Source organism: Salvia hispanica, chromosome 3, assembly GCF_023119035.1.
Source record: "Salvia hispanica cultivar TCC Black 2014 chromosome 3, UniMelb_Shisp_WGS_1.0, whole genome shotgun sequence".
In the NCBI taxonomy this organism is placed as follows: domain Eukaryota; kingdom Viridiplantae; phylum Streptophyta; class Magnoliopsida; order Lamiales; family Lamiaceae; genus Salvia; species Salvia hispanica.
Genome location: NC_062967.1, coordinates 35677933 through 35695936, shown reverse-complemented (window position 1 = coordinate 35695936; position 18004 = coordinate 35677933). Strand labels below are relative to the sequence as shown.

At 32.7% G+C, this 18004-nt stretch overlaps 1 protein-coding gene across 2 annotated transcripts; it reads left to right on the top strand.

Moving 5' to 3' along the window:
* Window positions 1-343: 343 nt before the first annotated feature.
* Window positions 344-15331, top strand: LOC125213424 (myb-related protein 306-like). Of its 2 annotated transcripts, XM_048113970.1 has the most exons (4): window positions 344-691; window positions 869-998; window positions 1431-1995; window positions 15293-15331. In XM_048113970.1, the coding sequence occupies exons 1-4, from the start codon at window positions 559-561 to the stop codon at window positions 15323-15325; spliced, it is 861 nt and encodes a 286-aa protein (XP_047969927.1). In that variant the 5' UTR covers window positions 344-558; the 3' UTR covers window positions 15326-15331. The 2 variants fall into 2 exon arrangements, with proteins under 2 accessions (XP_047969927.1, XP_047969926.1); XM_048113969.1 differs by lacking the exon at window positions 15293-15331 and having other exon boundaries at window positions 346-691; window positions 1431-2298.
* The last annotated feature ends 2673 nt before the right edge of the window (window positions 15332-18004 follow it).

Here is an 18004-nt window from a genome sequence, read left to right as displayed (position 1 = left end):
TGAAAACATCAAATTTTCAATATACCGTGAAATGAAACAATATTTCAGTATATCAGAATTTTAAGTATATACGTAAAAAACAATATAATAAAACTTTGACAAATAAAAAAATTCAGTATGATACTTAGCTTTTCTCGTATCAATAATTTTCCGTTTATATTTTTGGTACGGTATATCGTCTCTTCCATCTCTATTAAATTGTAGTACTACGATAGTATGTATAAACAATGAGAGATAGAAATTAGAAGGTGCTTGACTTTTACAAACAAAAGAGTAAATGCAATTATGCAACTTGCTGTCCTCATTTGACTCTTCTAATGAAATAAAACCTTTCTACATCCTTCTCACCCTAAACAAGAAAAACACTCTCTCTTTAATCTATATAGTCCCTCACACTCTTCCTATCCCCCTCAATTAGACTTTTTGTCTCTCTTTCTCTCTTCCCCTCAAAACACAAGTGATCATCCTAACCATCTCAAGAAAAACAGGATTTCACAAACCCTTTATTTCCAATTGGAAACCTAAAAAAAAAATCTCCAAAATTCATAACTTTTTCATATGGGAAGACCACCTTGTTGTGACAAAATTGGTGTGAAGAAAGGGCCATGGACTCCTGAAGAAGACATCATCCTTGTTTCTTACATTCAAGAACATGGCCCTGGAAATTGGAGAGCTGTTCCTTCTAATACAGGCAAGAAAAAAAAATTCAAAAAATATGAATTAGTAATTTTTAATTTTACCTCAATTTTGAGTTTGTTGTGAAATTAATAGTTGTGTAATAAATATTTCACCTACCCTCTTCCTGAATAATGCAATTCTTCTTTTTTTTTCCTTAAATTTTTGTTGAATTCTTGTGGTGTAATCTCAGGTTTGCTCCGGTGCAGCAAGAGCTGTCGTCTCCGGTGGACTAACTATCTCCGGCCGGGAATCAAGCGCGGCAATTTCAACGAGCATGAAGAGAAAATGATCATCCACCTCCAAGCTCTTCTTGGCAACCGGTTCGTGACAACTCATAACACACGCTACCTTGATTAGAAAGAAAGAAAAACGGAAAAATTTACGCGATTCGAAACTATCTTGGTTGATCGGAAACAAAAAGCGTTGTCTGGTTTTTTGAATAAGTAATTGTATTTTATAAAGTCGTATATAAGAAAAAATTCTAAGCTAATAGGAAGGAAGCTTAATCCGAACAAATCGTAATTTGTATTCTATGATCGATCGGGATATATATATATATATATACATTGTATGCTGGCATATTCGCCCATAGGTCAAATTGGATATATAATTATTGTAATAATTGTTGGAGACTCAAAAAATGCAAATTTCGAGACCTCGTTATGCGTATATGTTTTGATTGTCTCTAATTTCATTTTAATTTTTTTTTGTTTCTGAATAAACTTACATTATTTGAATTAAATTAATTTCAGATGGGCTGCGATAGCGTCGTACATACCGCAGAGAACAGACAACGACATCAAGAACTACTGGAACACGCATCTACAAAAGAAGCTAGGGAAGAACCAAGGCCACGATCCCGACCGCATCGAAAACGGCGCGGCCGCCTCAGGATCGCTTTCCAAGGGCAAATGGGAGAGGCGCCTCCAAACGGATATCCACACGGCCAAACAGGCCTTATGTGAGGCCCTCTCCCTAGACAAATCGTCGACGACGACGCGAGCGTTGTCATCATCGTCAGTCTATGCAGCAAGCGCTGAGAACATCTCTCGCTTGCTGCAAAATTGGATGAAAGGGGCGCCGAAAGCCGAGGAGGCAGCGGGATCGAGCGACAGCGGAGATCAGAACCCCTCGCTCGGGCTTAGCTCGAGCGCGAGCGAGGGGGGGCCCACTTTCGCTCGCTCGAATTCGGACATCTCTCTGGAGGATGGGAATTTTAAGGCGGAGTGTGGAGAGACGCAAATGCCCTTCGGATTGCTGGATAAGTGGCTGTTTGATGGCGCAGCGGCGCAGGGGCAGGATGGGGATTTCGTGGAGATGGCCTTGAGGGAAACTGCTGATTTGTTTTGAAGAAAAAATAATAATTTATATCTTCAAAACAACTTAGCAGTTTTTAGTTAAGGTTTTTTTTAATGTTACTCATAATATTGTTATTTTATGGTATTTACTTTTTAGGCTCTTTGAAATGTTGGAAAAAAAGAGCTAAAGAAGTGTAAATTACTTGGTATAAAGTTCTCATAAAATAAGCTCTCTTCTTTATGTGAAGCATAAAGTGGTTGTACATTGTGCATCATGTGGTGTACATTCTAGAGAAATGAGAATTAGGGTTTGACTTTTTGAGATTTGGGAATCATAATGGTCACAGGAGGGTGGATGAGTATAAATGAATCTAATCGAATTGAATCGAACTGAAATATTGAATATAGTTTAAATATTTTGGATATTTCGATCGATTCGAATTTCATTTTTCTCATAACTTGGATTTTCAATTCGGTTAGAGTGAATTTTCAGGAACAATTAAAATTGCAATGCCAAAGTCAATTAATGCTTCCTTGTTTCGCAACTATGATTAACTACATAGAAACATATTGGATATTTAAAAATTATACAAAAAATAAAATAATAATCAAATTTATTGTTGCTTTGGGAATCATTAATGGCCGCTAGGGGGTTGGAAAGCAAGAAATTAATCGAATCGAACTGAATCAAATTTCACTTTTTCACTGGATCATATTTCATTTTTTCATAACTTATATATTCAATTCGGTTCAAATTTATTTTCTGAAACAGTTAAAATCGCTATACCAAAGATAATTAATTCTCCTTGGTTTTGTAGCAATGATTAACCACAATAGAAACATATTGTACATACAATTCACAAATAATAAAACTAATTAATAATATAATTAAGTAAAATCTAAATATTAATAGTATTATGTATATGTGCAATTTATGTACATTTTGTAATTATTTTTTTAATTATTTGATTGATATGAATAGGGAAAACTATGTTTATCTATCACTTACTACTATTACTCTTGAGGTGAAAAGTCCCTAGAGCACTCGCTTGATTAATATATTTTCATTTGTTTTATTTACTTCTTGAATTAATTCAGTTTATCCTGTTGAAAATTTTAAACTATATTGATTAAAAGATTTCAAAACGTTTTATTTTATGTTTATAACATAATTAAATATATATTCATGTCAAGACTTTATTTGACCCTTTGAGAAAATAGATTTAAGTAAATGTAACGTAGTACATTAATTAGATCTTGTATTATTATAGGCGAAAAATTTAGGGTGAATTTTTATTGAATAAGTCATATCGAAAAGCGCCACAAGCATCCCGAAGATTAAAGGTATATTAATTAGACCTTGGAAGTACTGTATAAAATTTAAATTTATATATTTTTATGAATGAAGAATACTTATGGCCATCCATAATAATGATCAAATAATACTATTATAGTAGTTTGGCTTCAAAATCACACATAATTTTTCATAATTCAAATTATGAAATAATTGAAAAAGATCTATATCTGATCTTTAAATCTATTTGCCTCAATTATAAACATGTATATGAGTATAGGGGCATTTTAGGTATCCACCACCCCTTAAAATAACACTATACCACCATTCCTAGCCAATCATTTGTACACGTGGACGAATAATAAGCTTTCACGTGGCAAAAAAAAAAAAAGCTGAAAAAGACGGTCTACGCAATTTGCTGGTCTTTATACAACAATATTTCTTGTCCAGCAATATCCGACACACTATACAACAATCTATAGATTGCTGTGTAGTGTTTGTAATATTATTGTGTAACGTTTATAATATTGTTGTATAACTGGTGTCACGATGTCATTTTAAGAAGGATCGTCATTTTAACAAAAACATATGAGTATATCTTCAAATCTATTTGTCCAATTATAAACGTGTCTTTTCAAATATATTTGCCACATTAAAAGGGGAAAAAATGAAAGAAAGTTGCTTAAGGTTATATGAATTGAATAAATCCCAACTAAGGTCCCATCAACTTAAATGATTTTGAAATCTTTCCCAAAAAATTCTTAACATTTAATGGAAAGGAGGAATTACTTATCGTTCAATAGTGTTCGAAGTCACCTATTGACAATTGAAAAACACACAAAACTTGTGTGATATCATTGCACATATTACATAAATATTTATAAATTCTAAGATTTCTTATCACACGTATTACATAAAAAATTTAAATTCTAAGATTTCTCGTTTTAAATTAAAGATAATCAAATTATATTGTTAGCATTAAAAAAAATTGACTTTATCATTTTCAAATAAACTATACTTTTAGCACATAACTCGACATAAAAAACAAACAAGTTGACCTTATCTATTCCATTTTTACTTTTATATAAATAAAGTATAAAATTAGTTCCATTTCATTTTTAAAAAATTGTTAGCTGTCACCACATATCTCGACATAAAAGACAAACAAGTTGACCTTATCTATTCTAATTTTACTTTTATATAATTATCATTAAAGTACAAAATTAGTCCTATTTTATCTAAAAAAAATTATTAACTTCTGATCTTAGATAATATGTTTTGGTCATCCGTGTCTAAGATTGCGGATAGATTAATTAGACCTTGTAAGTACTATATAAAATTTAAGTTTGTACTTTTTTATGAAAAGAGAATGCCATCCGTATCGAAAAGTGCCGCAACCATCCCGAAGAGTGCACGCACATTGATTAGACCTTGTAAGTATTGTATAAAATTTAAATTTGTACATTTTTACAAAAGGAGAAAACTTATGGCCATCCATAATAATGATCAAATAACAAAGCGGCGCAAGTATCCCGAAGATTGCGGGTACATTAATTAGACCTTGTAAGTACTGAATCTCGAAGATCGCGGGTACATTATTAGACCTTGTAAGTACTACATTCCAAAGATCGCGGGTACATTAATTAGACCTTGTAAATACTATATAAAATTTAAATTTGTACATCTTTACGAAAGAAGAGTATTTATGACTATCCAAAATAATTATCAAATAACACTATTATTTAGTATTTTGGCTTCATAATCACACATAAACTTACAAAATTCAAATTAATGAAATAATTGAAAAAGAACTATATCTGATCATTCAATCTACTTTCTCAATTTTAAATTCGTCAATTCAAAGCTATTTGTCACAATTATAAACGCGTCTCTTCAAAGCTATTTGCCGCAATTAAATCTATTTGCCTCAATTAAAAGTGGAAAAAATTGAAGAAAAAGACGCTTTACGTTTCATGAGTTGAATAAATCCCAACTAAGGTCCCATCAACTTCTATGATTTTGGAATCTTCCCTCAAAAAAATATACTTTATCTCATTAAATATGAAACATTTTTCTTTTTTTATTATCTCATTTAAAATGATAGTATAATAAAAATAACATCATTTCTACTCTATTATCTTTCCACTCAACTCACAAAACAAACAACTACATAAAATCATGCATTGAAAAATAAATGCTTTAAATTTAATGGAAAGGAAGAATTACTAATTTATCATGCAAGAATTTTCGAAGTCAACTATCGACAATTGAAATAGAAAGATGACCTTTTCAGTTTCAACTATGTTAGCACATATCTCGACATAAAGATTAAAGCCAACAACTTAACCTTATCTGTTCCATTTATCTTTTTATAATTATTACTACTAAAGTTCAAAATTAGTCTCTTATATTTGTCAAAAAAACTTTTCAGTTCTATATATTAAGTGCGTTAGCTTCTGGTCCTAAATAATATATTTTGATTCATATTTAACGGTTCTGTCAAAAGTAACAACCATTCGCGTTTTGACCTTATTGATGAGTTAAATATGGACCAAAACGTAACTAAAATGTGTAGGATCTAATATGTACCGGATCACTTTAAAAGTAGTTGACCATTAATTTATCACGGAACCGTTAAATATAAACCAAAACATATTGTTTATGACGAAAAGCTAATTACACATTTATTGTATCATACCAAAATATGTTTTGAGAAAATAACCAATTTTGGATTTTAAAGGATGATTATGTATATAAATACATATGCATCCTTGTGTGTCAGTGTGTGTATATTCAGTTCTTCTTCACGATACAAACTATTCTTTCATTTTATACTTTGTAACTTATAATTTTGTAGGAAATAAGCAATGGCGAGATAGATAATTGTGCTTAGACCGGGGAATGGAGATCGAGTCGTCTACATGGAGTGCATGAAGAACCATGCTGCTCATCTCGGACTTCACGCAGTCGATGGCTGTAGGGAGTTCATGGCCTCTCCGCCAAGCCCAGAAAGGCCGGACGCGGAGCTGCACTGCGACGCCTGCGGCTGCCACCGTGATTATCACAGGATGGTAGTAGTTGGAGATTACTAGGTCTTCATTGTATTTTACGGTTTTATTTTATTTGGAAATTCAAATAATCCAATGCATTTATATGGGTTGGAATTGTTCAATTTATTTTCAATTTGGATGTTTTGTTTCTTTCCGTTTTATGGATGTATTGAAATATCAAAATGTGGATCTGCTATGAGCACATAGAGCCATCTCCTTATTTTTTCTTTCAAGAAAAAAATATGGCGGATTGGCTGATATTTCTATCTGTTAATGAAAGAGCCCAAGAGATTATAATGAAATTTAAGTACCAATTTATATCCCAACATTTGAGTTTTTATTAAGGGGTAAGTCATTTATATAATGATGTCAGATTACAATATGTTCGGTTCCTTAAGATTTGTAAACTAAATATACAAAATTAAGTGTTTTAAGTTATCTTAATGGTTTTGTTTGCATATAAAACGATAGATTTTGGTGATGTTAAAGACATATTGTTTTCAGTAAAAGTGTATGGGATGTTCCCGTGATCTTCGGGATGCTTGTGCTGCTTCGCGATACGATTGATTTTATTTAACAAATGTATCATGTTAAATTATCAGATTCGGTATGTGTATTGATATCATGCATACCTGAAGATTATAAGGAAATGAACTTATATCCCAACATTGATATTTTAGTTAAGGTATAAGTAATTTAAATCATGAATTGGTCCCATAAGATTTATAAATAAAATAACTAATTATGATGTTTTATTTTATTAAATGGTTTCATTTACACACAAAATGACATATTTTTGTGGTGTTACACACATGTTATTTTCATTAAAAGTATACAGACGTGCCCACAATCTTTGGGATACCTGTGGTGCTTCCCGACACGACTGATTTGATAAAAGTATAATTAAATTTTCTATATTAATGTACCCACAATCTTCGGGGATGCTTGTGGTGCTTCGCGATACAACTGATTCGAGAAAAGTAACAGTCATTCGCATTTTAATCTCATTGATAAGTTAAATATGGACAAAACATACTTAAAATGTGTAGAATCAAATATGTATCAGACCACTTTAAAAGTAGTTCGATCGTTAATTTTTTACAGAACCGTTAAATATAAACCAAAATATATTTTTTATCACTAAAAGCTAATTACACATATAATGTATCGGAATAAAATATATTTTGAGCAAATGACCATTTATGATTTTAGTTGATAATCATGTATATAAATACAGATGCATCATGTATGACATGTGTCAGTGTGTTTATGTTTAGTCCTTCTCGATAGAAACTGTTCAATCATTTCCATCGAGTTTTCAAAGTCAATTATTGAAAATTGAAATAAAATAACACAAAAATATAAATTCTAAGATTTTTAGTTCTAAAATCCAAAATTAGTCTCGTACATTTGTCTATTATTTTTGGTCCTACATATGTATTACAATTTCCATTTTATTTCTTTATTCAATATATTTTTATCTTAGAAATCATCGTTCTTTTTGGAATTATCAACTCAGTTTTATAATTTTTAGATTTTATAATAATGTAAAATTTTGAAATTTTAATAATTGAAAAAAAATCCAAACACTACACACATTGCGCACACACACACTGCACGCGCACACACACACACCACGCACACAACATGCACGCACACATGTACATTGCTTGCATATTCACCCGAAAGCTAACATGCTTAAAATATGTAGGGTCAAAAATATTTTTGTGCAAATGCAATGGATAACTTTATAAGTGGTTGACGGTTAAATTCTAATGGAACCATTGAATATAAACCAAAGCATATTGTTGACACATTTGATGTATCAGACCTAAATATTTTTTGAGCAATACGATCAAAATGCGAAAGACCGTTACTTTTCTAGAATTAGTTGTGTCGAGAAGCACCACAAGCTTCAAAATGTGTGTAATGATAGCAATAATTATATTTTTGTGTTTTTCTATTTCAATTTTCATTAATTGACTTTGAAAAATCGATGGAAATGATTGAACAGTTTCTACTAAGAAAAAGAACTAAACATACACATAGACACATAACACGCATGATGCACATGTATATTTATATACATGATTATCAACTAAAATCCAAAATGGTCATTTGCTCAAAATATATTTTGGTCCGACACATTATATGTGTAATTAGCTTTCCATGATAAACAATATCTTTTGGTTTATATTTAACGATTCCGTAAAAAAAAATTGACGGTCAACTACTTTAAAATGGTCTGGTACATACTCCATTTGATTCTACAAATTTTAAGTATGTTTTTGTCCATATTTAACTCATCAATAAGATCAAAATGCGAATGACGGTTACTTTTCTTGAATCAGTTGTGTCGAGAAGCACCACAAGCATCCCCGAAGATTGTCGGTACATTATTTAGGCCTTGTATTAATATAGGTGAAAATTTAAATATACTTTTATCAAATCAGTCGTGTTGGGAAGCACAAAAGGCACACTGAAGATTGCGGGCACGTCTGTATACGTCTGCATACTTTTAATGAAAATAACATGTGTGTAACACCACAGCCATCGACCGCGTAGAGTCCGAGATGAGCTGCATGGTTCTTTATGCACTCCGTGTAGACGACTCCATCTTCATTTCCCTGGGGCAACTTCATGTCTGAGCACAATTATCTGTCTCGCCATTGCTTAATTTTTCCTACAAGATTAAGTTACAAAGTATAAAATGAGAGAACAGTTTGTATCGTGAAGAAGAACTAAATATGCACACAATGACACACAAGGATGCATATGTATTTAAATACATAATCATCCACTAAAATAAAAAATTGGTCATTTGCTCAAAATATAATTTGGTATGATATGTATGTATACGTCTGTATACTTTTAAATGAAAATAACATGTGTAACACCACAGCCATCGACCGCGTAGAGTCCGAGATGAGCTGCATGGTTCTTCATGCACTCCATGTAGACGACTACATCTTTATTCCCCGGGGCAACTTCATGTCTGAGCACAGTTATCTGTCTCGCCATTGCTTAATTTTTCCTACAAAATTAAGTTACAAAGTATAAAATGAGAGAACAGTTTGTATCGTGAAGAAGAACTAAATATGCACACACTGACACACAAGGATGCATATGTATTTAAATACATAATCATCCACTAAAATAAAAAATTAGTCATTTGCTCAAAATATATTTTGGTATGATATGTCTGTATACGTCTGTATACTTTTAAATGAAAATAACATGTGTGTAACACCACAGCCATCGACCGCGTAGAGTCCGAGATGAGCTGCATGGTTCTTCATGCACTCCATGTAGACGACTCCATCTTCATTCCCCGGGGCAACTTCTTGTCTGAGCACAATTATCTTGTCTCGCCATTGCTTAATTTTTCCTACAAAATTAAGTTACAAAGTATAAAAGGAGAGAACAGTTTGTATCGTGAAGAAGAACTAAATATGCACACAATGACACACAAGGATGCATATGTATTTAAATACATAATCATCCACTAAAATAAAAAATTGGTCATTTGCTCAAAATATAATTTGGTATGATATGTATGTATACGTCTGTATACTTTTAAATGAAAATAACATGTGTAACACCACAGCCATCGACCGCGTAGAGTCCGAGATGAGCTGCATGGTTCTTCATGCACTCCATGTAGACGACTACATCTTCATTCCCCGGGGCAACTTCATGTCTGAGCACAGTTATCTGTCTCGCCATTGCTTATTTTTTCCTACAAAATTAAGTTAAAAAGTATAAAATGAGAGAACAGTTTGTATCGTGAAGAAGAACTAAATATGCACACACTGACACACAAGGATGCATATGTATTTAAATACATAATCATCCACTAACATAAAAAATTGGTCATTTGCTCAAAATATATTTTTGTATGATATGTTTGTATACGTCTGTATACTTTTAAATGAAAATAACATAAGTGTAACACCACAGCCATCGACCGTGTAAAGTCCGAGATGAGCTGCATGGTTCTTCATGCACTCCATGTAGACGACTCCATCTTCATTCCCCGGGGCAACTTCTTGTCTGAGCACAGTTATCTTGTCTCGCCATTGCTTAATTTTTCCTACAAAATTAAGTTACAAAGTATAAAATGAGAGAACAGTTTGTATCGTGAAGAAGAACTAAATATGCACACACTGACACACAAGGATGCATATGTATTTATATACATAATCATCCACTAAAATCCAAAATTGGTCATTTGCTCAAAATATATTTTGGTATGACATGTGTGTATACGTCCGTATACTTTTAATGAAAATAACATGTGTGTAACACCACAGCCATCGACCGCGTAGAGTCCGAGATGAGCTACATGGTTCTTCATGCACTCCATGTAGACGAATCCATCTTTATTACCCGCGGCAACTTCATGTCTGAGCACAATTATCTGTCTCGCCATTGCTTAATTTTTCCTACAAAATTAAGTTACAATGTATAAAATGAAAGAACAGTTTGTATCGTGAAAAAGAACATAATATGCACACACTGGCACACAAGAATGCATATATATTTATATACATAATCATCAACTAAAATCCAAAATTGGTCATTTGCTCAAAATATATTTCGGTATGATACATCAAATGTGTAATTATCTTTTCGTCATAAACAATTTGTTTTGGTTTATATTTAACGGTTCTGTGTTAAATTAATGGTCAACTACTTTTTAAGTGATCCAGTACATATTTGTACCTACCCATTTTAATTATGTTTTGTCCATATTTAACTCATCAATAAGGTCAAAACGCGAATGAGTGTTACTTTTTGTAGAACCGTTAAATATGAAAAATAACATATTGTTTAGTACCAAAGGTAACACACTTAATATATAGAACTGGAAAGTTTTTTTTGACAAATATAAGAGACTAATTTTGGACTTTAGTACTAATAATTATATAAATGTTAATGGAACATATAAGGTTAATATGTTGGCTATAATCTCTATGTCGATATATGTGTAACGCCCGCCCTTTTTATTTCCTAAGTCTTTAGCAAAAACCGACTTATTAGTTTCGCGCCTAGTTTCTTTTACCTCACATTGTGATCGAGCGTTATGTATGAAGTACGTCTCGAGTGCTGAATGAAAATAGTTCTATTGCAATACTTAATATTCTTATATTCCATTTGTGAAGTCCGAGTTACAAATGAAAGTTCATAGACGTTTTACATCGAGTTCAATACTAGAACAAAAATAGCAACACAACTTCTAACATCATGAGGACCGTGCCACGACGCGCATGGTTGTCACGGGCAGCACGTTTCACGCCCTTGGGATCTTGCTCGATAATCATGTCTTGCGCTTCCGCTTCCTACATGAAAGAATAGAACACATGTTAAATACACCTTTTAACATCAAATCGAGACGAGACGTTTGACAAAAACGCATCACATCAAGCACGTTTACCAAATGACCGCACACGTTACCCAGACGACGGCCTTACTTGCTAGCTATCATTTTAAGTGACGAGATGTAAGATTCTTGCCATTTTTGGTATATTGAATGATTGATTTGTCAACTTGTATCATTTGGCAAGAAGTCCATAACCTTTGGACAATGCATTTCCTTCATGAATCAAGCTTTGAACCATTAGATTTGAACGTCAAACAAATGTTATCAAATTATCCAAGGGATTTGAACCATGTTCATGAAAGACTTAGCTTGAGCAAGCCTTGCAAATTTAATATACGTGAAAAAAAATCATAAGAATCAAGGATAGTAAGTGATTTATCTTTTAGCGGAGATGGCTGCTCCGGCCGCCGCTGCCTCGATTACACTCGTGATCGTGAACAGCGCCGCGACGGCCTCTGTCGGGCAGCCACCGCTGCAGAGCTCGGCAGCCATACATGCGCATTTTTTTGGGCCTCTTTCTACCCACACTTTTGGGCCTCCTTTATTATGTTGGGCTCATCTTTGTAATCCCCGCAGCCATCGACCGCGTAAACTCTGAGATGAGCGGCATGGTTCTTCATGCACTCCATGTACATGACTCCATCTTCATTCCCTGGGGCAACTTCATATCTGAGCACACATTTATTTGTCTCGCCATTGCTTAATTTATCCTACAAAATTAAGTTACAAAGTAGTATAAAAATGATATAACAGTTTGTAAGTGAAGAACTGAATATACACTCACTGACACACAAGGATGCATATGTATTTATATACATAATCATCCACTAAATGGAACAGATAAGGTTAATATGTTGGCTTTAATCTTTATGTCGAGATATGTGTAACGCCTGCCCTTTTATTTCCCAATTCTTTAGGAAAAAACGACTTATTAGTGTATTAGTTTCGTGCCTAGTTTCTATGACCTCACGTTGTGATCGAGCATTATGTATGAAGTACGTTTCGAGTGGTGAACGAAAATAGTTCTATTGCAATATTTAATTTTCTTATAGTTTGTTTGTGAAGTCCGAGTTACAAATGAAAGTTCATAAACGTTTTGCATCGAGTTCAATACTATAACAAAAATAGCAACATAACTTCTAACATTATGAGGACCGTGCCAAGACTCGCATGGTTGTCCCAGGCAGCCCGTTTCATGCCCTCCAGATCTTACTCGGCAATTATATCTTGCGCTCCCGCTTCCTAAATGAAATAATAGAACACATGTTAAATACACTTTTTAACATCAAATCGAGACGAGACGTTTGACGAAATCGCATCACATCAAGCACGTTTCCCAAACGATGGCCGTACTTGCTAGCCATCATTTTGAATGACGAGATGTAAGATTCTTGCCATTTTTGGTATATTGAATGATTGATTTGCCAACTTGCCACATTTTCGCAGAAGTCCATAACCTTTGGACAATTTATTTCCTTCATGAATCAAGCTTTGAACCATTAGATTTGAACGTCAAACCATGTTATCAATTATCCAAGGGATTTGAACAATGTTCATGGAAGACTTAGCTTGAGCAAGCCTTGCAAATTTAGAAGACGTGCAAAAAAATCATAAGAATCAAGGATAGTAAGTGATTTATCTTTTAGCGGAGATGGCTGCTCCGGCCGCCGCTGCCTCGATTACACTCGTGATCGTGAACAGCACCGCGACGGCCTCTGCCGGGCAGCCACAGCTGCAGAGCTCGGCAGCCATACATGCGCATTTTTTTGGGCCTCTTTCTACCCACACTTTTGGGCCTCATTTCTTATGTTGGGCTCATCTTTGTTATGGGCCAAAATTCTTGGGGCCTAAATAAGGAATCAACTTTTACGTTACTTAATTGCTGGGATTGATATATTTTTATTTTTATTTTTTGGTTTGTTTGTTGATTATGTTTTGGGGTGATTAAATAATTGATCTTGTGATTAATTGATTTTCTTTTTAGTTGAACTTCTAGATTTAATTTTTTGTTTTAATCTTAATGTCAGAAAGAAACGTCTTAACTATAGCGGAATGGAGGGAGTAACCCTATTTCTTAAATGTAAGAAATCAAGTGAAAGCCCAGAGTATAACAAGTAAAATTTAGCAATTCTTTAAGAAATTTTGTGAACGAAACTAACATACTACTACTACGGTTATATGCTTTAATTATTTTTATGAAGGTAAACATAAAACTCATCAAAACATTTGTTAATACTTCATCGGCCCACGTACAAAAAGGCCTCTAGAAAGTTTGTCAACATCTTTAGAAAATTGGAGGCTATGTAGGTATAAGATGAGGCCCAATATTTTATTATTTTGTGTAAGTCCATATTATTTGTCACAATTTAATATTTCAAAGTATCATAAAATCGTTTCATTTACAAAGTAATAAAAACAAACAACTATAACCCAGTTTAAGTCTAACAAAACGACGTCGTATGTCTACTACAACATTGCACACACACATCCCCACTCAAAACCTCATTTCTTTTTATAGACTTTGCTATAATGGGCTACATTTCTTACAAATTAATGTCACGATTCATTCTAATTCGATGAATCTATTAATACAGAAGTACTACTCCGCTATATTTTATAAAGTCATGTATAAGAAAAACTTCTAAACAAATAAGTAGGAAGGAAGCTTAATCCGAACAAATCATAATTTGTATTCTATGATCGATCGGTAATTTGTATTCTATGATCCGAACAAATCATAATCTGTATTCTATGATCAATCAATGCTGGCATATTCGTTCATAGGTCAAATTGGATATATAATTATTGTCTGAGACTCACAGAAATGCGAGTTTCGAGGCCTCGTTATTCGTATATGTTTTGATTGTCTCTAATTTCATTTTATTGCAAATGAGAGAAGAACTCAACGACATCAAGAACTACTGGAACACGCATCTAAGAAAGAAGCTAGGGAAGAACCAAGGCCACGATCCCGACCGCATCGAAAACGGCGCCGCCTTTCCAAGGGCAAATGGGAGAGGCGTCTCCAAACGGATATCCACACAGCCAAACAGGCCTTATGCGAGGCCCTCTCGCTAGACAAATCGAGCGTCGTCGTCGTCGTCTGTCTATGCAGCAAGCGCTGAGAACATTTCTCGGTTGCTGCAAAATTGGATGAAAGGGGCGCCGAAAGCCGAGGAGGCAGCGGGATCGAGCGATGTAGAAATTTATGATAGAAACTCCATAAAAGGGAGAGAAGATTTTATTTACTCTCAAAATGAAGAGTTACAAGATACAAAACGGAAATACAAAGGAGCAAGCTATTTAGAGCAAAATATCTTCTAACTAACTCATTTTCCCATTCACACTAGAGTCTAGCTGTCATCCTACGTGGCTATGACTAAGAGATGAGGTGTAGGTGACTAGACTCCAGCTCATCACTCCATTTCTCCTCATGCAGTCGTATGAGCTGCTTTATCTTCAACAACAGCGGAGATCAGAACCCCTCGCTCGGGCTCAGCGACCTTCGCTTGCTCGAATTCGGACATGCGGATTGTGGAGAGACGCAAATGCCCTTCGGATTGCTGGATAGGATGGGGATTTCGTGGAGATGGCCTTGAGGGAAACTGCTGATTTGTTTTGAAGAAAAAGAATAATTATTTCTTCAAAACAACTTAGCAGTTTTTAATTAAGGTTTTAATGTTACTTATAATATTGTTATTTTAAGGTTTTAATTTAGGCTCTTTGAAATGTTGGAAAAAAGAAGTGTAAGTTTAATGTTCTCATAAAATAAGCTCTCTTCTTTACGTGGATCATAAAGTAGTTGTACATTGTGCATCGTCTGGTGTACATTCTAGAGAAATGAGAATTAGGGTTTAACTTTTTGAGATTTGGGAATCATAATGGTCACCGGAGGGTGGCTGAGTAATAAATGAACCGAAACAAATCGAACTGAAATATTGAATTTAGTTTAAATATTTCGGACATTTCGATCGAATCGAATTTCATTTTTCTCATAACTTGGATTTTCGATTTGGTTCGAATGGATTTTCAGGAATTGTTAAAATTGCAATGCCGAAGTCAATTAATGCTTCCTTATTTTGTAACTATGATTGACTACAATAGAAATATATTGATTATTTAAAAATTATACAAAGAATAAAATAATAAATTCAAATTTATTATTGCTTTGGGAATCATTAATGGTCACTAGAGGGGTTGGTGAGCAAAAAATTAATTGAATCGAACTAAATCAAATTTCATTTTCTCGCTGGATCAAATTTCATTATTTCATAACTTAGATATTCAATTCGTTTCAAATTTATTTTCTGAAACAATTAAAATTAAATCGCAATACCAAAGATAATTAATAATCCTTGGTTTTGTAACAATGGGTAACCACAATAGAAACGTATTGTACATATAATTTACAAATAATAAAATTAATTCATAATATACTTTAGTAAAAGCTAAAATTAATAGTATTATGTACATTCTAATCCCTCCATTCCACAGTATTGGAGACATTTTATTTTGCGCACTCACTTTGAAAAAATAATTATAAATAGTTAAAGTTGAGAAAAAATAAGGTAAGAGAGAAAATATTGTAGAAAAGAGTCTTATCTACAATATTCTCTCTCTTGTTTTACTCTCTTCCACTTTAACTATTTAATAGTAACATTTTTTCAAAACTGAATGCAGAAAATGAAATGTCTCTATTACTGTGGAACGGAGGGAGTACAATTTATAATGTACATTCGTAATTATTTTTTTAGTTATTTGATTGATTTGAATTAGAGAAAAAATATGTTTACCTATCACTTACTATTACTCGAGGTGAAAAGTCCTAGAGCACTTGCATAATTAATATATTTTCATTTGTTTTATTTACTTCTTGAATTAATCAGTTTATCCTGTTGAATTTTAAATCTATATTGATTAAAAGATTCCAGATGGTTTTATTTTATGTTTATAACAAAAATAAATAGATATTCATGTCAAGACTTTATTAGACCCTTTTGAGAGAATTGATTTAAGTAAATGTAACGTAGTACATTAATTAGATCTTGTATTATTATAGGTGAAAAAGTTAGGGTGAATTTTTATCGATCAGTTATATCGAAAAGCGCCACGAGCATCCCGAAGATTGCAGGTTCATTAATTAGACCTTGTAAGTACTATAAAAAAATTTAAATTTGTACATTTTTATGAATGAAGGATACATATGGCCATCCATAATCATGATCAAATAATACTATTATAGTATTTTGGCTTCAAAATCACACATAGTTTCATGATTCAAATTATGAAATAATTGAAAAAGATCTATATCTGATCTTTAAATCTATTTGCCTCAATTATAAACATGTATATCTTCAAATCTATTTGTCTCAATTACAAACGTGTCTTTTCAAATATATTTGCCGCAATTAAAAGTGAAAAAAATGAAAGAAAAAGTTGCTTGAGGTTTTATCAATTGAATAAATCCCAACTATATAAGGTCCCATCGACTAATTTGATTTTGAAATCTTTCCCAAATAATTCTTAATATTTAATGGAAAGAAGGAATTGCTTGTCGTTAAATAATTTTCGAAGTCACCTATTGACAATTGAAATAGAAAAACACAAAAAACTTGTGTGGTATCATTGCACATATTACATAAAAATTTAAAAATTCTAAGATTTCTTATCACACGTATTTACATAAAATTTTTAAATTATAAGATTTCTCGTTTTAAATTAAAGCAAATCAAATTATATTGTTAGCATTAAAAAAGTTGACTTTATAATTTTCAAATAAACTATTTTGTTGCACATATCTCGACATAAAAAACAAACAAGTTGACCTTATCTATTTCATTTTTACTTTTATATAATCATTACTAAAGTATAAAATTACTCCCATTTCATTTTTAAAAAATTGTTAGCTGTTACCACTTAACTCAGCATAAAAAAACAAACAAGTTGACCTTATCTATTCTATTTTTACTTTTATATAATTATTACTAAAATACAAAATTAGTCCTATTTTATCTAAAAAAAATTATTGGCTTCTGGTCTTAGACAATATGTTTTGGTCGTCCGCGTGCCGAAGATTGCGGATACATTAACTAGACCTTGTAAGTACTATATAAAATTTAAGTTTCTACAGTTTTATGAAAGGAGAATACTTATGGCCATTCGTATCGAAAAGTGCCGCAAGCATCCCGAAGATTGCATGTACATTGATTAGACCTTGTAAATACTATATATAATTAAAATTTGTACATTTTTATGAAAGGGGAATACTTATGGCCATCCATAATAATGATCAAATAACAAA